Below are 23,467 nucleotides of genomic sequence, written 5' to 3'. Positions count from 1 at the left end.
GTAAATGGGACATGTTTATGTGGCCTGCAGTCATTCAGTTTGTATTCGTCCTCTGTAAATTATTTATGGAGGGAGGAGAAACACGGGGGGGGACCGTCCAGAACATCAGTCAACCCATGAGGCTAAATCGTACTGGTGCATGAAGCAACAAGGTAGGAGGAGTTTATCAAACATGGGGGTCGAATATTAGTGAGGAAATCCCAGAAGAAAGTCAAACCCTGCGAAAAACACTGGATTTCATGCTCACTTGAGATCCCTTGTGTTTACCAATGGCACTATTTGTGTGGGATTGTTTGCTCCGTTTGCTCCCGTACCTCTTTCTCTTCCTGCTGTGCCTGGTTGTCCTCTGGTCCACCACACGTCACTGGACAGGACGACATGTGAAGACTGAAGAAGAACCCAGGCTCATCTGCAAAGCCACCGCGTTGGCCCAATATGTGACTCAGCACTGTGTCTCTCTGGCCAGGCCGAGACTGGCTTCCTGGCCCAAAGGTGACCCCCACATCCAGACTCTGTGCAGCCTGCTGTTGCATCAACTTGAGGACACGATACAGTTCACAAGATTGAACCTGCTAATGCGAGACGGGGGGGTTGTCGCCGTGGATTGGGCTGTGGGCCCGAGACGGGGCGAGAAGGTTGCCAGGAAAAGGTGGGACGGCAGGAAGGAGCATCAACTGGGGGGAAAGACCCTTGGCTGCTTCACATCGACACCTCCTGTCCTCGTCCTCATCCCTCAGTCATGGGTGGGGATGACCCCCCACTTAAAGGCACTGGCCCATCAGGCAATGCGTCAGGGCTTTTATGTTGCAGTGTTTCACCACCGCGGCACGGCGGGATGCCCGATGACCACAGCACGACTGACTGAGTTTGGAGACCCAACTGATCTCGAACAGGTACTGAGAGAAAACTGCAATAATGTATAAAGGGCCACTCTGTAATATTCAAGGGGGGTTATTGGCACAAATAGTATCTCTGGTGGAAACGTCTGCAGAGAAGAAACCGTCATCTTGTGTGGGTTTTTTCTCTTCTCTTTAAAATACAGCGACTTGCGGCCAGCCCTTCCATCACGTCAATGGTGCGCAGCGACACAACAAATACCATAAGGCACGTCGTTTCTATAGTACCTCCCCCTCAACATGGGCAGGGCCGTCACATGCACCACGCCCTGCACAAAACTGCCATGACGTCGTTTTATGCGCGACACAAACGCACAAACTAATGCAAAGCAGTTGTTTTTCGGTACAACTGGATCATTGGAATCGGTCCATTAAAAAGATTTGTTCACTAAATCGTTCAGTGCTTCCTGCACCTCTGTCAATACACCTGACTCCTTTGTTAAATATTGAGATTTTCAACATTTCCTTTAAACGTTGCCATGTTTTTCTTCATGAATTAACAAGAGTGTTGTTTTTGAAATTGAACTTAAAATGCAAATGAAGGATAATACCCTTCCTCTTTGTGAAGGACACTGTAGTCCCCCCGACGTGCTTGGGAGAGGGAGATAATAATCTCGAGACCTGCTATTGATAACCATTGTTCAAACTACTACAATAGTTTTGGATATCAGATGTCACTGATGGCTAGACCAGGAGGGTGTTGGACTATGTAAATGTGATGATACAGTGACTTGGATCCCAGAAGGTGTAAGTCTTTGAGGCTAAAATTCTCCCTCAACCAGTTTGAGGATTACCTACATTCAAAAGTTTTCAGATTTCCACGTTTTTTAGACGTTGTTGGAAAGCTAAACGTGACAGGGAGTGTGCTGAAACACTTGGTTAGCGATCGTTGGGCTGGGATGAGATGCTTTTGTCATGATTCAGTTGCATTGTGATACTACTGTATTGTAATTCAATAGCAAAGAGATGGTCTCCAAGTCTGTGCGACTCTTTCTTTGGAACAATCTTTTCAAACTCCTAATGCTTAAGACCACAAAATATATCTTTAATAAAAATAAATATCTTATATTAACTATTCACAACTTAATTTTAGACAACTTTGATTGATTTCCTACATTTTCAGGTGGTGAATTATGTCCACAGCTGCTACCCGTCCTCTGTGCTGGTGGCAGTGAGTGAGGGTTCAGGTTCAGGCGTTCTCCTCTCTTACTTGGGTGAATGTGGATCGAGCACATACCTGACAGCAGCTGCAGCCATCTCACCTGTGCTTCTGGGCCAACTGTGGTTTGAGACACCCATGCCTGCCATGTACCGCTGGGGGGCGCTGTTTCTCCGGAAATTGCAGCTCAGGAGGTGAGATGAACAAGCGGTTGGGAGAAAAAACAAACAGAAAAAGTCATAGGAATGTTGTGTTGATGTAAATCATAATAAAATGTTTCAGATACACAAATTCCCTCCGAGCAGTCTTGGACGTGGATCAGGCCCTAAGCTCTTCCTCCCTCAGAGACTTTGAAGAAACTCTGTTCTGCTCCTCAGCCCAGGATCAGCAGCAAACTCCTAAATCTTCAACATATAATTTAAACTCCAGACTGAACCCAGGTCCTCATCACACTTGGGATGCGGCGCCCTCAGCAGCAGTGAGGATGCTGGGTGAAAGAGCTTCACCAGCTAAGGACTGGGACAGCTACTGGGAGAGGAATGAACCACTCAGGGATGCAGATGAGGTGGCCGTGCCGGTGCTCTGCATCTGCAGCAGTGACGACCCTCTCCTCCCACATGTCAACACTTTACCCATCCCTCTCTTCCAGAGCAACCCTTACTTCTTTCTGGCATTGACAGACAAAGGAGGGCACTGTGGATTCACCATGGAAGACAGAGAAACGACTGATGGGGAGAGGAGCAATAGTGAGGAGGTGGGTGGAGGTTTCTGGAGTCACACTGCTGTTTTGGAGTATTTCAGAGTGGTGGCCGATTTCCTAAAAGGTGAGGAGATGATTCAGGTGAGCTGGGGTGATGAACAAGGAGAATATGCTGGTCAGGCTGGGCAGAGGAACAGGACGAGTGGAACGGGCCTTCCTCGCAGAAGGAGAGCCTCGATTATGAGGAGGCCAAGATCACAGGAGACTGAATCCAGCAACGTAGGTGCTGTGGAGGAGACCTTCACCTGGAAGAGGTCCTATACGCGCTGAGGAGAAAGAAAAAGTGTTTTGCTTCACACGGTTTCTGTAAATTGAGCATAGATGATGACGTTTGCCAGACTTTGTAGATCCACTTTTGGCATTTATGTAACTCATAAATCAGAGGGAATGCACCTTTTACACTTTTCAAAAGTCAATTTTCAAGCTTCACCAGCACCTCACAGTTGTGGTAAATTACTAGCTTATACATATTTAAGTGTAAAATTATTATTATTATAATTATTTATTTATTCATATTGACGTAGTTTTCAGTTCTAAGCCTTTAGAAATACATTATGATTCAAAAACTGTTACCCATACAAACCTTGACGAATGCAACAGATTCCAAGCAGTGTAAACCAGAACTGATTAAGCAGTTTTAGTCACTTACGTTACGTTTCTGTGTGCTTCAAATACCTTTTCTTCCTCGCACAAAACACTAGGACACAAAGAAAATATTAAAATTACTTTATTACAGATGATTTTTTTTTAATCCAGTAGCCCTCTTCCAACAAAAAATAGTAATTACAAACAAAATATTACATTAACCCCCTAAACTTTGTTTTTGAATTTCTTTTATACATTTTATTTTTATTTTAAATCACTTGAAGGAATAGCCTTGCTATGTGACATTCAGCTTTTTGCACAATCTATACAATTTAATACAGGTCTGAGGGACCAGGGATAATAAAACAGCAAGATTCACCAAATGACAGGAGAGATAAAAGTAATAATCTTAAACAGACTGTACAGAGACATGACCCTGTCCACTCTCAGCCAATGGCAGCCGTCCCTCAGCACACTGAGGGGGAGGGGGGGATCACAGTAGACTCTTTAATCTGGTCAATCACTTGTGCAATCAGTGCAACTGATCCAGTTCAGAGTGACCGAAGTCTAAAGCTAGACTCTGCCCAAACTGCCACAAACAAACAAAAAATAATAAAATAAAAGCAAAACCCAAGGTTCGAGTAAACGCAAGAGAGACTTAAAAAACTGTGCCCTCTGCAGACATCGTTGGGAAGAATAAATCGACACTCTGTGGTAATAAAGGAAATAAAAATGACTACAGAACAGCGTTTGGGAGTACGACGACGGACGTACTGGTTGAAGAGAGAATTTAAGCCACCGCCTGATGCTTTCAGAGCCGAGCCCTGAGAAAACAACAGGATCCGGGTGTAAATTCAATATTAAAAAAAAAAGGCAAATACTTAAGTGCAGCGTGAAAATGCTTTGTGTGGACGCAGACCAAAAGAGGGTGTGTGCATATTACATTATTTTAACATAGAATTATATCAGTGGACCCCACAACAACTAGGAGTATCTCTGTGTCGATATCAAACAACAGATATATTTTCACTGTCTTCTGCGAGAAATATTTCTGGTTGTGGAGTGCACTAAATATTCTTTATGCAGCCAAATATTTAAGAGTTCTGCAGATTTTTATAGATTTTTAAAGAACAATTCCATCTTTTCCCCAACGCCCAACTAGTTGACAACAGGTTGACTCTTCGATACTGGGTAATAGAATATCGGCAAAACATAGCCCACGCCAAATCAAAGGCTACACCGAGCTAGATTTCATGTTATGTGCAAAATCATCCTAATTCCACGATTAGTTGATCGAGAGTTGTGTTGTCATCGTTCACAACAGAACGTGTGTGTTTTTCAGACAGTCAAAACATGTGACCATTGCTGGCCCCCCCTAAAAAAAGTCACTGTATCCGCATCACAACAAACGAGTCCGTCTTTGTTTTGTCGATTAGGTTTCCATATTTTCAAATTCAAAATATACAATATTAACAGGTTTCCTGTACATCATACAATGCATAATCTCTGCATTTCACAATAAGACTTCAGACTTTATCTCTATAATCATTTCATTTTCTCTAGAATTATTTTTTTCTATATAGATTTAATACATTTATATATACTTTCTTTTTCTTTTTTGTGAAGGGTTGAAGTCCACTCCAGGCTCAGGAGGAGCAGAGGGAGAGGTGAAGGTAAAGCAGGGAAAGCTGGTAAGACACCAGGGGTGAGACAGAGCGGGGTGTCAGTCAGTCCAGGGAAGGTTGCAGGGACATGGCAGCGGAGATCACAGCATCACCAACCTACACTGAGTCAATCAGCAGCCACCAACCAGCTGAGAGTTCAAGTACTTCCTTCCTTACTTCCAACACATTTTTGGACTGCTGTAATTGACCCAACTCCAGTTGCCATGAAAACGTTAATTTAAATTATGCATTTTTGACTGATTTTGACTAGTGCTGTGAATTTCTTTGTCTGATCTCTTTGAATTTCAATCTATATTAGGGATGCACCAAAAAGAAAATTGTTGTCCGAAACATCGAAAGAAATTAGTCAGTTCTAGACCATTGTTTCTTTTAATCTAATTTTGTTGTTATGGCTGGGACTGTGTGTATATACTTACCTCACTAAAGTCAAGGCATTGCAATCGTATAGATTAACAGTCATGCTTCAAAGAATAAATCAATTAAAGAAGCTATGAAAATATGTAAGAGGATCGCATCACCACATCAGCCTTTTTTTTTCTGCTTCTCCGTATCCAACGCAGCCTGATCATGTCTCTACGCGCTGCTTTATCACTACATCAATGATCTTTATGATGAGGATGGAGTACAGTCGCGATGAAGTGTAGTTTTACGCAAACAGACTTTCCGGCATTTAATAGGTGCTGTTCCACCGTGTACTCGCATCTTGTTGGAACCGTTTTATTGGTGTTCCAAACTGATCTTGGACAGACTCAAAGCGGGAATAGACAGCCGCGTCCTGTTTCGATGTTAAAGGTTTTCGGTGGCCAAATTTTCGGTGCATCTCTAATATCTAGTCACGAGGCATCAGAGGTAGTCGTTTTGCTGCATAGTGTCTCGTAAGAACACTGCCACAAACGAGCAAAGAATGAACACACCGTTCAAAACCATTCAAGTTTTCGAGGTTAGATGCTGCTGAAAAACTGCCCTCATCATTATGTTTATGGACTTAAATTTAAGTGTTTCAGTAATCCCCAGAGCGACTGTCCACTGGGCAGGTATGAGTGAAGGACAGAGGCCAGTGGAAACCCAACAGCTCAACGTTCTGCTTCCCTCCTTCCAGTCCAGCTATGGATGCATCTGTTTGACCACTCAGTACGAGCTGAACTTCTACAATCTCATTACATAAAAACACAATATTGTTGGCAATGAATATTTGGAAAGACAACTCCGACTCTGCAATATGGCATCTTTACAGCACCACTTGTAGTTCATTAAATACTCGAACAAAACCGCATGGCACTGATGACTTTTCATTATCGATTAATCTGTAGATTTAAGTGAAAGATTTCTTTGTGATATGGAGCAAAAAACCTTGAAAAAATTCACATTTAAGAAGCTGAAAAATCAAAAGAGCTCGTTTTAATCATTAAAAAAAATTAACCAACTAACCGTTGCAGTTGTACTAGTTCTATAAAGTCAGAAACACCAACAGATACAGACTTACAACAACCTTTGCTCGACACGCTCACCGCATGCTCTAAAACCATCTCTTCTCAACGCTCCCGACTTTGCCTCCTCACTTCTCATTCAACTGCAACAGCATAAAAACAATCATCTCATTAAACTTTCTCTCGAGTTAAATGCCTGCACTTCACTCTTTAGACCGAGGAAGAATTTTGTAAAGGGCAAATATTTCAATGTTTTTAAAATAATTGCACACACCGAGTGCACGGTTTCCCCGAATGCAACCATGTGACTGCATATATATACCGCAAACACACAACTCCTGATAATAAAACTCCATGGTATTTAAAATGAATACAATCTTTGAATCTATGGCAACAGAGACCGACATTGCAAATATAAACATAAAATAGCACTCTATTATTGTAGTAAAACACTATTGCACTGTATTATGGCCTTCAGCCATCTTGGATTGGTGTAAAGACTGTTAGGTTCACACAGACTGCTGTCAGCAGAACACTGGTGACGAGACAGGAACTGGGCTGAGATGAAACCAGACTCTGAAGTGTGCATGCATGGTGCCTCTGTGTACAGTGTTTTTCTATGTGAAGGGCCTGGCCTTACGTACGCATGATATACACTTTAGTCATCAGACCATTACTGCGTTGGCCTAGCGTTAGCACACCTGTGCTGATCGTACTGTGCGTGTTCCCTGTGACAAAAGACAGCAACCATGGTAACTCGCTTGAGGTTCTATGAGGACGGGCTGGTACCCACACATGTACAACTCGCACTCACAGAACATACAGAGGAGGGTGAAAACCCCGCCCCCTGGTGAGAAAATATTCGCAACTAGAATGGAATGTGATATGGAGTACGCATGCGCAATACGCTAGACTGACGCGGATCCCAGTTTCAACATGAATGGAACCCTGGGGCATGTACGCACATGCGGAAATGCAGAGTGGCTCTTCCACAGATGCGGGACATGTATTAGAAGTATTTACCCTGCCCTTAGACAACTACTGTGTTTTTGTTTGAGATTGTTCTAGGTGTAGGACAGATGGGATCCATTGGAGATCTGAGAGGTGATGCTGGCGCTCCTGCTCATGCCCTGTTCATTCCTTCCCCCCGATGACGTCCTCCTCATAGCCTGTGGGCTGTTTCTCACCCCTCCCACGCTGCCCCCACTCCCCCTCTGACTTCCTCCTCCAGGGTGGTGGAGGCTCCATGGCGGAGGACCCCCAGCCAGCATTGGGTGACCCCAAGGCTGCTGTGAACTGGAACCACCCTGGTGGTGATGACTATGGTGGCCCCCTCCTCCAGGCCAGTGCCCTCCCCCCTGAGCCCCCTGGCCCCCTCCACCTCCCCCACCCCAGCCTCCCTGGGAATCAGGGGCCAGGTTAGTGAGCACCATGTTGCTGAAGCCCAGGCGCATGGACTCTGAGTCAAAGGCCTCGATCTCTCGGGCCTGGCGCTCCAGCAGCGAGCGGATTCTCTCTAAACGTTCGTTCTGTAGGGAAAGCATTTCCTCCTCAATCTGGGGGAATAAACAAAGTGTGAGTTAAAGAGCAAAACAGATCCAGTCAATCACACAAAACAAAAAAGGCATGTGAGAAAAGGGGGACTGCAATAAACTCAAAACACAACATCTAACATAATTTATTGACACAATAAACAAGTCATCCAGGGTCTCTCTTACCTTCTGCTCCAGTAGAGCTCTCCGTAAAGACACCCTCTGCTCCAGCTCCCTCCTCTCCTTCTCATGCTGAGCATCGGTTTGCATCTTGATCTTGCTCTGGTACGCATTGAGCAGCTCCAGCTCCTGCTGCAGCTGCATCCTCAGCACCTGACACTCGCCCTCTTGAGCTTCATCTAACCGCAGCTAAGGACAGGCAAACGGAAGAGAAACAGAGAGAGAATAAAACAAGAAACACAATTTAACTCAATTATACTCATTTAATGGTATTTATGTGTTAAATTAAGTCACATAACTTGAAGGAAATGTGCTGGGACATCACATGACTAAATATACATATTTGGACTTACAGCCTGCGTTGAGAGCATTTCATTGATGGAGTGGTCATACTGCTCAGCCAGGATGGCCAGCTTCCTGGTCTGCTCCTCTTTCAGTCTCTTCAGCACCGCCTTGTGGTCAGACTTGGGCGTGGTCTCTAGCAGGTGGTTCCTGAGGGCCTTGTACTGCCTGGTCTGAGTCTTGCACGTTTCCTGGAACTGCTTCTTAATTTGAAGTTCCTTAGACTGAGAAAGCAGAATAAATAGAAATAAATACAATACAGCATATGGGTGGGGTTTCACTGGGTCAACTGATGAAAAGACAAAAAGAAAAACTGAAAAAGTCCAACACTTCATGTATACCTTGAGGCTCTTGGGCTGTTGTCGGACCTCCATGACATGCTTGCGCCTCAGCTCCCTCTCCCGTCTCTTATTGTACTCCAGCTGGTTGGTGAGTTCTGTCTGGTGCTGGGTGCGGATCAGCTCTGCTCGCGCCTTCTGGATTGTCCCCAGGTGCCTGAACTCAAGCTCCTGCATCGACTCATGGTGCCTGAGTAACATGGCATGCTCCAGGTCTTTCTGCGTCTGCCGCTTGTTGAGCTCCTGAAAAAAGAGGGGGGAAAATGCAAGGTGAAACAAAATCAAATACACAGAAGTCTGTGGTTCTCTGTGTGAGTGTTGGAGTACCTCTCTGGCCAGATCCTGCTCCACATTGTGCCTGGCAATGAGGATCCTGCGTTTGAACCGCCGACACTCCAGCTCCAGATACTGCCTTTGTCTCCTCAGCAAGTTGGCCTCCTCCTCTGCCTGGGAATGGAAACAGAGGACGGGAGAAGTTTTATGTATGTAACGCTTCTGCTGATTGTGTTAAACCGTTTCTTAATTTGAGAAAAATCCCTCTGGAAAAGTTTTTGTCACAGACTTCCTCACCTGAAAGTGCTGGATGTTCTCTTTCTGCTTGGACAGCCATTCCTGCTTCTCTTTCTTTGGAGTGGACTGGTTCTCACTAAGTTCCTGCCACAAAGACGTTTCAGTATCATTAGTGGACGATGTAGCAAGACAAGAATAGGAACTGGTGTCCGTGGTTAGGGTTGACTACAGCTAGCTTGACAGCTTATAATTAGACTGAATCATTTTAAGCCAAAACCACAAAACTCTAAAGTTTATTAATGAAGTTATGAAGCCATGAAGTAGTTCACGGTTACCTCCTTGAGCTGCTCTTTGCGTAGTTTATATTCCCTCTTCTGCGACTCCAGGAAGCTGCTGAGCTCTTTCTTCTGCTGCACCTGAATGTGCTGCTGGAACTTCTTCTCATCATTGGTAAATGTCTTCAGCTAACCAAACAAAAGATGAGTAAGTATGAAACACCAAAGGCAATTTCTTTGACATCAGTGTAAAGTATGTCCTCATACATCTTTCTCCAGGGCCGCCTGGTGTTTTTTGAGCAGCTTCTCCATCTCCTGGGTAAAGTTGCTCCTCTGACTGTCCAGCTCTTTGTCCAGTCTCAGGCGGTGCTCATCCATCTCCCCTTTCAGCTTGTTTTCCAGACCCATCAGGTGTTTCTGATGTTGCCGCCTCATGCGTTTGTATCCTGACATTTGCTCCCGCAGCTCAGAGTCCTGCTCATGTTCCTGCATCTCTCTGGTGACCTGCACGATGCACACAAAGCAGTAGAGACATATTTTTAAAGATTTTTAAATTCACTGAGTTTCAATCAAATAAGGCACACAATATCTTTGTTCTCTCTTACACAAACATTTCTCAGGTAACAATGCACATAGAGGGAAAAACATGCTCTTACAAGTGATGCTGTGCGTATGGTGGCAAAATGCTCTCTGTTGCGGCAGTGCTTCCTCGGGACCTGAGCTGGTGTTGCCTGGAGCTCAGAAGGTTGACTTGTGGCTTCCTGCTCTCCAGTGAAACTTTCTTCTTCATCCTGAATCCAAAAAGCAGAATTCTTATTATTCAGATCCAGTAATTAAAGGGACACATTCACAAAAGGGCAGGATATTTAATTTTCCCCTTTAACACACCTTACCTAAACGGTACACTTCTACATATTTCACAGCTGTTCCCTTCGACATGACAAAACTCCCCTGAACTTCGATGGCTAAATTGGTGAAGTGACCCTTAAATCTACAATTACACAGGTGCGTGCATGAGACACTTTACCCACCGGTTTGAGGTGTATGACCGAGCTGTTGGACATGACTGTATGGTCTCCCTCCATCAGGTCCAGCTCGCTGCGGCTGTCCTGAGCCGCTTCATTCAGACTGTTGACAGAGCTGCTCTGAGAGCTGGCACTAATGGACATGCTGGGGATGGACTGATTACTGCCAACACTATTGACTGTTCCTGTCCGTCCTCCGCCCGGCTCCACCTCCTGGAGACAGAGTGAAAAGGGTACACAGAAAGAGAGAGAGACAGCGAGGGAGAGAGAGAGAAAAAGCCAGAAAGAGAACACGAGAAAGACACAGAGACACACGCATGCACACCAATGCATGCTGAATTATTTCCTCTACATGGTTGAAGGTATTTCTGTTCTCAAAAACAAATCTTCTACTGTTTTCCTTTCACATAAAAACATCCACAGACACACACCTCGTCTCCATCCGGTGCCTCTGCTGTGGGTCCATTGTGAGCCTCCTGGAGGAGGATCTTCTTCATCTTGCGGTACTGCAGGTTATCCAGCTCTCGCACTGCATCCTTGGTTCTCTGAATAAGATCCATAAGCACAGAGTCGGGACGTTCACGCTGCAGAAATGCATGCTGGAGAAAGAGGAGGGGAAAACAAAATGGAATTTATTTTCTTTGTTTTATTAGGACAAAAAAATCAAAGCTGTACTTGCTGCTTAAAGTTAGTCCTGCAATTAAATCGAAGGAGGTCAATCTGAGAAGTAGTTCAAAAGTCTTGCTGCTAAGTTTTAATTATGTTAAAGTCAGCACAGTTTTAGAACTTAACATAAAAAAAAGGGTTAGATAGATAGATAGAAGATACTGTAGAACCCTAGGGATTGCATTTCCATTACAGACCGTGAATCAATTAGTGGGTATTACATTTGGCCCCCTGCTGGTGGAGATGCAAACTGATTTCATGGTGTTTCATTGTGTCCCTCAGATGAAGCGGGAGCAGCACTACCAACAGTATTATTATTATTTGGTTCATTGTGATTTTGATTTCTCTTATAGATAACCATGAGGTCATAATTTCAAAAAAAACTAATCAGAGTGTGTGTGAATCAGGAAGCAGCGGATTATTGAATTAAAATGAAAGCTTTATGAGGAAACGACATATCACAAGCATTAGAAAAAGAGATTTATAACAGGAGGTCATGTCATCTTTAACTGACTCAGCTGTGTTTGTGTGATAGTAGAGTAAACTATGTGCAAACACTTACACCCAGCATGTCATCGGAGTGTGGCCTGTCCTGGGGGATTTTCTGAAGGCAAGAATCCACAAAGTTTCTAAAGTAATCCGTCCTGAAACAAAGATGATGAAGACAGATGGTCAAACCAGAACAACACAACATCACGGAAAGCCTCAACAAAGGTCAGTGTCATTATTTTAACTGTAAAACATACACAATAGTCACAAAACTGTGTACAACGGCTCTATGTGCCGTTTGCATTCCTTTTTTAATTGACAGTTTTCAAATTCAATGCACTTAATCAATCTGTGTCAAACTGTTGGAGCATTTTCATACAAAACCCTATCATCACAAAAGTATGAAAAATATGTAACAGCCATTATGTACTTTCATTAGAGTGAGCATGTCCAGCAATAGTTACACTGTGTTGCTTCAATTGGCTTAAAACTACCATCTTAAAAAGCTCATAATGACAAAAAAATTATCCTAACTATAGCTATAACCAAATATTGTGGGATTCAATGCAATTCCTTCTGTAAAATTAGTAAAAGAAACCAAACATCACACTAAAATAATTGTGCACATATAATAACAATGTAAAAAAAAAAAAAATTATTACAGTGTGCGTAAGACCTTACCATTCACTAGATTGCAGTGTTGGACTCTCATTCTGTGCTATGTGGTATAAGGCACTCATTGCATTCATGTTAAACAAGGGAGGTTTCCTCTCCGCTGCAACAGAAATAAACACTCAGTATTCGGCCTTGTGATATGGCCCAACATTCATATAAAAACTTAGGGACAACTTCTTCATGCACAAAGAAGAATACGTTGTAAGGGGCAAACAGAACCCTAATATTGGCACCTTAAAAATCAAATATATAATATAAAAATATTATTATACTGCAGTTACAGCTTAGTAAACATAGTTACCTACCTAATTCTATACAGGTTATCCCTAAGGACCAGACGTCCACCTTCCCATCATACTGGCCCTCGTCCATAGCAAGAATCACCTCCGGGGCCATCCTGGAAGAGGTGGAGGAGGAAGATAATGTGGGGAAATTAATAATTGAATAGCTTTTCAGTTACACTCACCTTCTTAAATGTAAAAAAATGACTGTTTGTTATACTGTGATTCCACAAACTAACATTGCTCTCTAACTAACAGACATTGCAATAATCATTTTAAGATAAAGAAATAATGGCAGTTTTAATGACTTAGCAGCAGTAGCATAACTAGCATCAAAAAGCTTATAACCAATGTTGAACATGACCTCTTAATCCTACGCATAAATTATCCTCATGTTTAGCATACAGTCCATTAGAGACAACAAAGACAACATTTCTTTCTTCATATCTTTTCAGTTTTCACTCACCAATATGGTGTTCCCACGAAGGAGTTGGCAGGTGAGGCAATGGAGGCAGAGCCAAAATCTGCCAGTTTGACCTGCCCTGGCTCAGTGAGAAGGACGTTACCTGCCTTCACATCCCTGAAAGAGAGAGAGAGGGGGGGATGTGTTTCAGATTAGGGGGTTGTACAGTCTACATGCAACAAAAACAAGAAAGGTAAAAAAGAAGGAAAATCAAAAATCACCTGTGGATCATATTGTGGGAATGAAGGTAGGCCAGCCCCTGCAGAGCACCATGTGTAATGGCAGCAATCTCTACTTCTTGTAAAGGTTTTTTATGAACTGAAGGAGAAATAATCATTAGCCGACATCTACAAACAAAATTAGTTTAAATTTGTAAAAAGACTGCATTGGTATGAGGACACTAAAGGGCTCTGTTACAGTCACTGACATGAAAGAGTGTGATTTAGCCATAAATGTTAAAAATCTGCTCACCTTCTAAGAGATCAGATGCTGACCCAAGACAGTACTCCATCGCCAGCTAAAAGTAACAGACACAAGCGAGAAAAACAAGGTAAAGACAAATTAAAAAAGGGCCTTACATAGTGAAATAACCATTAAATTATGAGCATGTACGAGGTGACATACCCATGCTGTGTGCTCACGGAGGTAACAGCCTTTGTATTCTATACTGTTCGGATGCCGGATCCTCTGCAGAAACTTCACCTCCTTTATTATGTCCTGCCATTTCTGTGGAAGAAAGAAGGGGCTTAATGAACATGCAATGCATTGCTTATCTTCACAGATTATGTGTTATCTGGTTATAGCCAATTTTAAATCATGAGTTCTTTCCCGGACAATAACAGTGAAAGTGGGATCTAGCTGAAACGGCAATTCATACGTAGCTCGGGGCACAGGATTTATTTCAATACATTCCACTTTTACACAAGTATTAAGTTGGTCTCACCTCATTGGACTGTTTACCACTGTAGGACATCTTTTTAATTGCCACCACTTCATTTGTGCGTATATCCCGTGCCTTACAAACAGAAAGTTCAGTGCATTACATACCATACAGGACATATAACATATAACTCATATAAAGATTGTGGTTTATCAAGACCTCCTGTCCTTTTTACCGCACTCTTCAATAAGACAACACTGATACACACACTTTGATGTCGCTATATTAACCCATTTGGTCAATGGCTGCTGAAAATAACTTGCAACAAATAGTCTCTTGTTCTTTATTGAACAGATACCGTCAATGAGGTGAACTCTGGACGTGATTCGATTGCCGACTGGAGTGGCCTTGAGTTACTGAACAAAATAAAAAAGAACAAACAATTCCTCTATTTCTAGAGTGTGCAACAAAAGGACGAGAAAAATCTCAGGATATGTACCTCGCTAATGTGTCATTTGAAGAAAGGAGTACGACATATATGCCAAAATAATCAAGTGGAGGGCCAATATCAGACTTGGAAAAGATTACATCTAAAAACAGTTAAAGCAAAAGTGTAATATCAGAGTTATGTAATTTGCTGTTAATGAAAAAGAAAGCAGAATATGTGTGAAAAGATACGTGGATTGTTTGATGTGTTTGTAAAAAGAGCAGATCCAACAAATTATGAGGAGGAGGAGTGCATATTTATCGGTGTAAACTGTAAGGCTAATGTGTGCTTAAACACCCTTAAACTCATGTATGAGTGAGAAAACAGTTCCTTCATTTTACTCGTCACATCCTTGTCTCCAATTTCTATACACAGGACAATTCAAAGTACATTTCTTTTATGTTATGAGTCAGTGAGAAGATGAAATTGCCGTACAAAGTAGACGGCGCCAAAGCTTCCATGGCCGATCTCCCGGAGGTCTGAGAAAAGCTTTTCTGGGTCTTCTTTGAAGAAAAGATCAGCCACCTCCGGATCCTTCAGGCTCCCTGCCCTTACAGAGGAAGGCATCCTGGATGATATAGTCCCCTCTCACCCACTCAGAGGGGATGGGACTATCTGGGTGCTGAGCTACACCAAGGCAGCTGAAGATTCATCTGCAGAGATGGTTGGCCCTGTTGAATCAGCACATGGGCACCTGGATGGACAGAAGAAAAATAAATATATAGAAAAACAGAGGTGTTGGAGAGTACAGGCGAAAACAACAGTTGTGTACATTATACAGAAAAGTCAATTTGTTTAGCTGATGCAAAGTGAGGAAATGACCACACTGTAAATGGAGATAAGAAATCTTCATCAATAGCTGACCCAAATATAATCTACTAATTACAGAGTCATCGCAAGTGCATCAGTTCAGATTGCTTCAGCAATAATTACAGCTGTAAGTTGCAGAAATTAACGGGCGATGCAAATATCCACAGTAAATCAATTATTTAGCGCCCACTGCTAGAGTATGAGGTGGCCGACAGTTATGGGGGGGGGGGGGCAGAATCAATTAGTGGACCTAAGGTCGACTTTTACTGTGTACTCTAAATGGGATCATGCATCAACTGTGTTGTTGTTAATTCATGCAACATGCATGAAACATTAATAATAGGTGCTTTCATGAAGATGAATGCATGTGTACGAATAATCCATATTCTTATTCTGTTTTTACTTCTTTAGAATATACCTTAGAGAAAAAGAAGGTAGTAACTATAGGGGGTTGTTGTCCAATTTGTGAAAACCCTATATACTGTTGTGTAAAATACATTAAGTATACACTCTTTCTTTCTAAAGACACAACTAGTGCTGGGTGTTAGAGCCGACTAAAATATTTAGTTGAAGGGAGCAAACATGCAATTATGGTTTCTTCCTATGTTATATCACTTCACAAAAAAATCATATACAGCAACTCTTGCAAGTCTAAACTCTGGCACCACACTGATTCAGAATTGCTTACTGTTTAGTGTGGGAGTGGGCATATTGTGATTGTGTGGCAGCCAGTAGCACAGGAAACACTGCACAGATACTGGGAAGAATAGATTATATGATCAGCAAATCCTGCATGAAACTGTCCTGGAGTAAATCAAGAAACTGAAAGTAAGATTGTGAGACAGGACAGTGAGCCAAAGCAGACGCAAAAACATTTTTCAAGAAACTCAAGCTCAAGAAGACTTGATAATATGATTGAAAAAAATACTTTATCAAGAGAAATACTCCTCTACACTGTGGTATCTGTCAAAGAGGTTTGTTAAGTACTGGCTTTAAAGGGCACACAGATAATTGAACGAGGCAAAATTACAGATATTATTTAGTTTAAGGCTGCAACTGTAATTATTTTCATACCCAATTAATCTGTCAACTATTTGTTTTCTCAATTAATCCAGTACTTGTTTGGTCCGAAAAATGTTGATCAGTGTTCCATCAAACCTGGAAATGTCTTGAATGATCTATTAAGAAAGAGTGGAGATTGCCAGAATCATGCAGCCTTAAAGAATAACTCCACCCTATTTAACCTGATCTACAAGTTTTGTCCGCATTGAAACTTAAGGGAAGGCAAGATCACACATCGGTCATTACAGACATGTCTGCTGTTCTAATACCACAGGTTGACTGGATGTCACAAGGTTTATCCTGCAGAAAAAGTGATCCAGCTGAAAAAAAAACAAGTGTGAAACTCAAAGCCCTCGAGGACAACACACATCTGGGAACAAATGTTGAAGACTAGTGAACAGAGTATAATTCGCGTCTTTTTCTAGAAATTCTTCCAACTCTTCTAGTTTGAAATCAAAATGCACATGACTAAAACATTTCCAAATGGGCACTGTAATAAACTTGCTTTAAGGAAGCAGGGTGGGTTAATATTGAATAAGGGCTGAATGATTTAGGAAAAATATCTAATAAATATTGTAATATTTCATATCGACTGTGTAATAGATTAAAAATTACGATGCATTACAAAACATTTACTGCTCTATATTTTGAACAATGCTCTCAAATCTGCAGGGAAAAGCAGAGAAAACCAACTTGCCTGGATTTCCTCAACATTTGAGAAAATGTGTGCTCTGTGCAGAAAGAAAACATAAAACATAAAATAACTACAGCTTTTTTTTTTTAACTTGAATTGTGTCATCATAGTAAAAAACATTGATTGATTGTTTAAAGGACAACATGTATTGACTTGTCAATACAAGAAAAGCACAGGTGGAACCTATAACATAAATAATGGCTCAGTTGCAGCATTTATGCAACACACAATGGAACTGCAATTCCATATTTTTCCTTCTCTCTCTCAGATACACAGAGGCAATCAAACAGCAACAAACACTTAGTCACAAGACTAAATCTGGAGGAGATGGACACGACCACAAGACACGCATGCACACACATTATTACAAGGGTACAGTGTGTTCGAGAAATGCAACAAAAGTTGTTTTGCTTTGCTGCTCGAGAAAATGGATTTGCTCTTGATGTATTATGTGCATTGATTTCCTCTGCACGGTAAAAATGAACAAGAAGCCTAATAAAGAACAAGCCAATACACAACGCTGAGTAGCAAAGGGTGTCACGGAGAGGAAGAAAAAGAAATGGAGGCAAATGATAAATAATCAAACACTTTATTAATCCCGCATAGTGAAACTCTAAGCTGCACAGCTCAGGGTCAATTACAGAGGAGCAACCCAAGAGCAATCCTGCCGCCTGCTTGCTGCTATATCAAAATGCTGACCTAAGATGGGAGTGTTAAAGCATTTTGAGAAAAGCATCTTAAAACCAAGCCCAAGAGCATATTGACTGAACGCAACAAAGCTCTGCTTCACCATCAACCACAAAATAACAGTTTGAGGGAAAGTGTGATGAAATTACTTAGACTTCTGCACACCTGGGTAACCTACAAGTTACATTTTAGGTAATTTGTACTCTCCTTTCTTTTCTGCACCCATTAGACACTGGCGTGAAATTTGCCTCTAAAACTTTAAAATGCCTGTAAAGTAAAAAAAAAAAAATATCTCTTATGACTTTGTAACCACACAGGACACTAGCCATCGTTCCAAATTTGAATGACGCAAAGCGTTTAAAGGTCCCCTATTGTGCAAAATCAACTTTTTAATATTTTAGTACTTATATTTGGGACTCAGTGCGCCATACCAGTCCCCAAAATGTGAAAAACAAGACTCAGTCATGTTTTAAGCCCAATTTATACTTCTGCGTAAAGTGCTCTGCGTAGGCTACGTAGAGACTCTGCGTCGACGCAGAGACTGTCGAAGAGCCTCTGCGTCGTCTCCGGGTGCACGAAATATTTTTTAAGTGTCCGTCACTCCGTCAAGGGACTACGGAGAGGGCAAGAGCTGCGATTGGTCCTCAGGACAGGCTGAGCGAAGCTGCTCTGTGCCGGCTCTTAGTGCGCTCCGGGCGTCCTGACAGAGGCGGAGCTGATCCCCGCCGATAACGCCGCTGCCGAACTATAAATACGTCATATCTATACACACACAGCACATGTTTAGACCCTAAATGGCCAATTTCTCGCCTCAAATTATCTTAAAACTGCGTTCCGTCACACAGAAAAGTGAGAAACGGCCACTGTTTCAACAACAACAGTCTTTCGCTCTCTTTCTTTCTCGGACGCCATTGCTCACTGTAGCCTGAAGCAGAACAACCTTGCGCAGCGACCCCTACTGATCGGGCGGGAAATTGCAGCGAGTGTCCGTCACCACGACGCAGAAGTATAAATGCTCGGGGCGTCTCCGTGGTGACGCAGACGGATAACGCATACGCAGTCGGAGAAGTATAATGTGGCCTTTAGTGGTTCCACTTTGTGTAAGTATAGGCGATAAAACATGCAATGTTTACACCTCCCGACCAAGTGACGACAGTGCGGACATTTCACCGTGAATGTTGGCACCCCGCCAGGCAGAGTACTTCACAGCTCCACCGTAGCTCCCCCTTGTCCCTGTGAAATACGAGTGCAGATGAGGTAGGAAGAGCGGAGCACAGCGTTTTACACAAACTTCTAGCCTCAGAGGACTTGTGCGTCCAGTGGATATATTTTATTTATGAAAAAAATGTTCACAAGCCCTTTGTTGTTGATCGTGTATGTAAATTCCTATGCTGGAGGGACACCTTGAACGCACCAGTTACGTGCCTGCAGTTAGCGAGTAGTGTGTGTGAATCGGTGATATGAGGAGCACGCGTTTGAAAGCACTGCAGAAAGATGTAGATGTTGTCCTACATTTCTTCTCAACCAAAGGCTGCCTTTCTGTTGTGTTTCCACGTTCTCTCCTCGTGTTGTTGATCCACACACGTCACTTTCAGCCGCAGTTACACTGGTGCGTTCAGGGTCGTTTTATAGCATGGGAATTTACATACACGCCACGCATTAATCGTTTTTTTCTTCGATTTTAATGTTTTTATGATCGCGAGAAGCCAAAATCGTAGTCACTCTATGCATTACGGTGAAACTCAGTAACAACGGGTAAACGGACATTACTATGGGGTATATGGAGCGGGGGTTGTGACGACGGTGCATGACAATAGGTGATAAGTGGCGACACTCCCCTGGAAGCAGTGGATGTGTGTTTACCTGGGTCCCATTCACATGTAAATGACCAGGCACAAAACCGAGCGTTCTGAAAAAGGCTATTTTGGCAGAGTTATTGAACTGCTATTGTGCTTCATCCTTATGATATTTTGACTAAAGCATGACACAGACATGTTCATTCGGGCACCAGGACCTAGTTTAACTTGGGTTAATAGGGTATAAAATGGGACCTTTAAATATTAGGTTTCGAATAATGTACAACACGGCAACATTCTCTACTCTGTGACACGTCCACTGGAGCCGATGCACGCACTCATTCTGGTCTACTCACATTCACGGGGAGCGAAGTCCGCGACGCTATTCGCCAGTGTCTCCTCATTGTGGTCCTCTGAACCCACTACCCCGCATGTTTCCCATGCTTTGACACACCTGATTCAAATGGTCAGCTCGTTATAGTCTGATAACATCTCATTCATTGAAGTCAGGTGTGCTGGAGCAGAGAAACATCTACAAACATGTATGGCAGTGGGATGGGAGGATTGAGAAACACTGTTCTAAGCCACTATTTTCTAACATACATACACACACACTGTCATGTACATCTTAAAAATGTCCTTCACAAAAATGCTTAATGCTGTGTTGCTAAATAATTAAGTAGAAATGCATTTAGCTGACACCTTATTAAATGACCATGTATGAGCCAGATGTAAGTGGTCCACATGAAATCCTTCAATGCAACACTGTAACAATGTGATTAATTCCTCAAAAGCCAAAAAGGACATTTAGGAACTGCATGTCTCTATGAGAGAAAAGGTGGGTTGTGTATGTCTATTTTTAAACACCATGAGTCAAAGGCCCAATAAAAACAACACCATAGCTGTTTGCACAGAGACACTGTTGATTATATTGGTAACATGTGCTCAAATGGCTTACGCACCACGTTCCTATCCCCAAGATGGAGGGTGGGGTGTCCATGTTCCTACTTCCCAGACAGATAACAGATTGTGGCTTACACCGAGTGGAGGAAATGAAAGCTCTCGAGCTACCCAATGTCAACAACAACACAACCCCATTTGTAGTAATTCGTAGATGATGTGGACAGAGGATGACCTGTGCAGAGTGTACCTCGCCCTGTGTCAGCTGGGATTGGCTCCAGTGACCCATGACCCTCATGTGGATGATAAAGTGGTTGGATGGATGGATGTGGACAAAGGAGAGATCTTCCTTTTTAGTCAGTCAAAGTAGGTTGGTACGCATTCATAATATATGTTGACAAATATGCTTATGTTTCTGTTCAGCAGCCACCCACAAACATCCTGACTACTGTTTTTTTTTTTTTTTGAAACACCACATCACTGAATGTTATAGTCATCATGTAGGTCAACACACAGTAGTTAAACCCCAAAGATCACCGACATCTGACTCGGCATTACTTTAGTCAGCTAACATGAGTTGAAATGTAAGCGTTACATGAGAATCAGGGAGATAAATGAGCATCAAACTAGTTAATCCATAAGTACAATACATATTTCAATACATTAATTTTTTTTTAATTGTGATGCAATAATTGGATCAGACTGTGGAACTAGCCCTTGTTCTGCAGTGGCTCACTGTCAATGGCCAACTTGGATCTAGACTTTAGCAAACATGGCAGGCTTTACTCGAGTGTCTAATCTATTTTTCCAAGGAGACATTTAAATCCATTAAGCAGCAGTGTCCATATTCAGCTCCCTGGATATAACACTGATACACAAAGACAACACAACTTTGCAGAGGCTTCCCCTGCATAGGGATGCTTTACTCACACTCAACAACAGCTGCATACCACTCACCTCCCAGCAAGTCCTTTTAAGTAAACAAGGGGAGCTGTTCATGAATATGTTGCCCCTGCAGTAAACAAGCATTAAGACACACAGATAAGCAAATGACAGGTGAGATGATCAGCACAGGTCGCTGGAAACACACGAAAGCAGGGACAGGCAGCCTCGCAGGAATATGTGGAAGTAAGAGGACAAGTTGTACCTGCCTGTCAGCTGCAGACCATAGGCTGCATTCACAACATGGACATTCACGGTCAACATAGACAGGTGGATTGCTCACACTGCAGTGGTTCGCAGACAAGGGAGAGCTAGTATATATAAATAATATAAAGATGTTGTGTCCATCAGCAATCAAGCTCTGGGCAGCAGATCACCCCAGCATAATTGCAACCTCTTTATTTTATGCTAGGCGATGCTTGAACAACAACAACATTGTACATTACTCCTTCATATAGATGTTTTTCCTATTAAATCCCGGTGTAGATCTACTGTCACGCATAAATTGAACTGTGAAGGCATACATAATCGCGACAGGAAAGAATCTCGCTGTGTGATAGCCACTGTTACGCAATATCAACACAGTAAAAACGGAGGAATGCGACTCACGTCAGTGTGAACAAAAACAGCCATCTGCGGCCGATGGATGTGACCTCTGCTTGTCGCTTTCAAACGGCAGGCACAGTCGACAACGATTTATCACACTCTTGTAGCTAATGCTGCCTGTAAACACAATGTCACAATGCGTGTACGCTCCACGGGCACACAGATGGATGTTTGACCAATGCCACATAGGCAGCTAACAGTATGTGACAGATGGGGCTACTTGCAGATGAGCAAAGTTCCAAAGCACAACTCCCATATAGCCGAGTTCCACTTTACGCACAACCACAGTAGACAAAAACAAAAACGAGGGAGTGGCACTGGTTTCAACCATAGTTGCATGAAGCGGATTAGCAAGCTAACACGGCAAGCTAACGCATCCGAGGAAAACAATCTGTTCCCATTATTTACAACAAACACATCACCCCAATATTTAGCTAGCCCATTCCTCTGAGAATATTGATATAATTCCACGGTGTGTTACAGTGTCATTCAAAATGAATAGACATATTCTTAATATTTATGACTGAAGTTGCACAATAAGGCACATTTAAATGCGACGAAGCGACAGACCGTACAAGTTGTGACAGCAACTTTTGGTTCGCAAGCGTTTAGCAACCTAGCTGGCTAGCTAGCTTGCGGGCTAATCCCGTTGGAAATCCAGCTCATCTGCAATGTGTAGTGTGTCTAACGTAAAACCAAACCAAAACACGTAGAAAGCACAGCGCCAGGGTTAGCAGTCAACTCACCTCGTCAAAGCGAATCCACATAGGGTTGAGAAGTGAGGCGTTATAGTGGCAGATAAATCCAATCGACCCGGGCACGGCGGAGCTTTTAAAGCGGTTGACGCTAAATCACAGACGAGGCTATGCAGTTCCAGAGTTCAAGTACTGCGCTTTCGCTGGCTAACAAGTAGCAGTGCTAATTCGCTAATCTCACAGCACAATTGCCGTATTCTGTACAGCCGGCCACTGACTCCAAGTATTACTGAATTGTCCAGTTTAGCAATAACCGTTTTGTTGCCAATACTGCCCCCGTGGCCACGAATAATTAACGTGCGGCCAGATACCCGGGCGAATGGCTGTCAAGCCTGAACTGTCACAACGGACTAGCAAGGGAGCAGACGGGCTACTGGCCACCTGGCTAGCAGCTAGCGTTCAGCACTAGCTAGCAAAAGTTTCTGTATTCGATAGGCAGTTCCTTAAAAATGGCGGCGTGGAGTATATGCCCATATTCCACTATGAAATAGTCAATGAGTTAACGAAACGACAAAACACGGAGTCAGAGCGGTTCAGTCGGTTTGGACTGAGATGAGAGC

At 42.8% G+C, this 23,467-nt stretch overlaps 2 protein-coding genes across 3 annotated transcripts; one reads left to right on the top strand and one right to left on the bottom strand.

Annotated features, from left to right (window-relative positions):
• Positions 1–269: 269 nt before the first annotated feature.
• LOC310944697 (protein ABHD15) lies at positions 270–3,085 on the top strand (the record flags this gene model as incomplete). Its single annotated transcript, XM_083910504.1, has 3 exons — positions 270–893; positions 2,020–2,249; positions 2,338–3,085. 3 exons carry the CDS (start codon positions 270–272, stop codon positions 3,083–3,085), a joined length of 1,602 nt encoding a protein of 533 aa, XP_083766630.1.
• Positions 3,086–3,627: 542 nt separating this feature from the next.
• Positions 3,628–23,148, bottom strand: taok1b (TAO kinase 1b). 2 transcript variants are annotated; one of them, XM_083909069.1, is made up of 22 exons: positions 22,899–23,148; positions 16,154–16,222; positions 15,091–15,349; positions 14,232–14,303; positions 13,913–14,014; positions 13,760–13,805; positions 13,510–13,606; positions 13,292–13,405; positions 12,850–12,941; positions 12,551–12,644; positions 11,943–12,024; positions 11,146–11,313; positions 10,721–10,927; positions 10,346–10,480; positions 9,957–10,193; positions 9,750–9,878; positions 9,475–9,558; positions 9,232–9,351; positions 8,908–9,147; positions 8,578–8,790; positions 8,231–8,413; positions 3,628–8,068 (listed from the first exon to the last, which is right to left on the bottom strand). In XM_083909069.1, the coding sequence occupies exons 3-22, from the start codon at positions 15,220–15,222 to the stop codon at positions 7,577–7,579; spliced, it is 3,039 nt and encodes a 1,012-aa protein (XP_083765195.1). In that variant the 5' UTR covers positions 15,223–15,349; positions 16,154–16,222; positions 22,899–23,148; the 3' UTR covers positions 3,628–7,576. The 2 variants fall into 2 exon arrangements, with proteins under 2 accessions (XP_083765195.1, XP_083765194.1); XM_083909068.1 differs by lacking the exons at positions 15,091–15,349; positions 16,154–16,222; positions 22,899–23,148 and having other exon boundaries at positions 14,232–14,355.
• Between the last annotated feature and the right edge of the window lie 319 nt (positions 23,149–23,467).

The sequence above is a fragment of the Microchirus variegatus genome (genome assembly GCF_963457635.1).
Source record: "Microchirus variegatus genome assembly, chromosome: 2".
Classification (NCBI taxonomy): domain Eukaryota; kingdom Metazoa; phylum Chordata; class Actinopteri; order Pleuronectiformes; family Soleidae; genus Microchirus; species Microchirus variegatus.
This window is presented reverse-complemented; position numbering and strand designations above follow the sequence as displayed.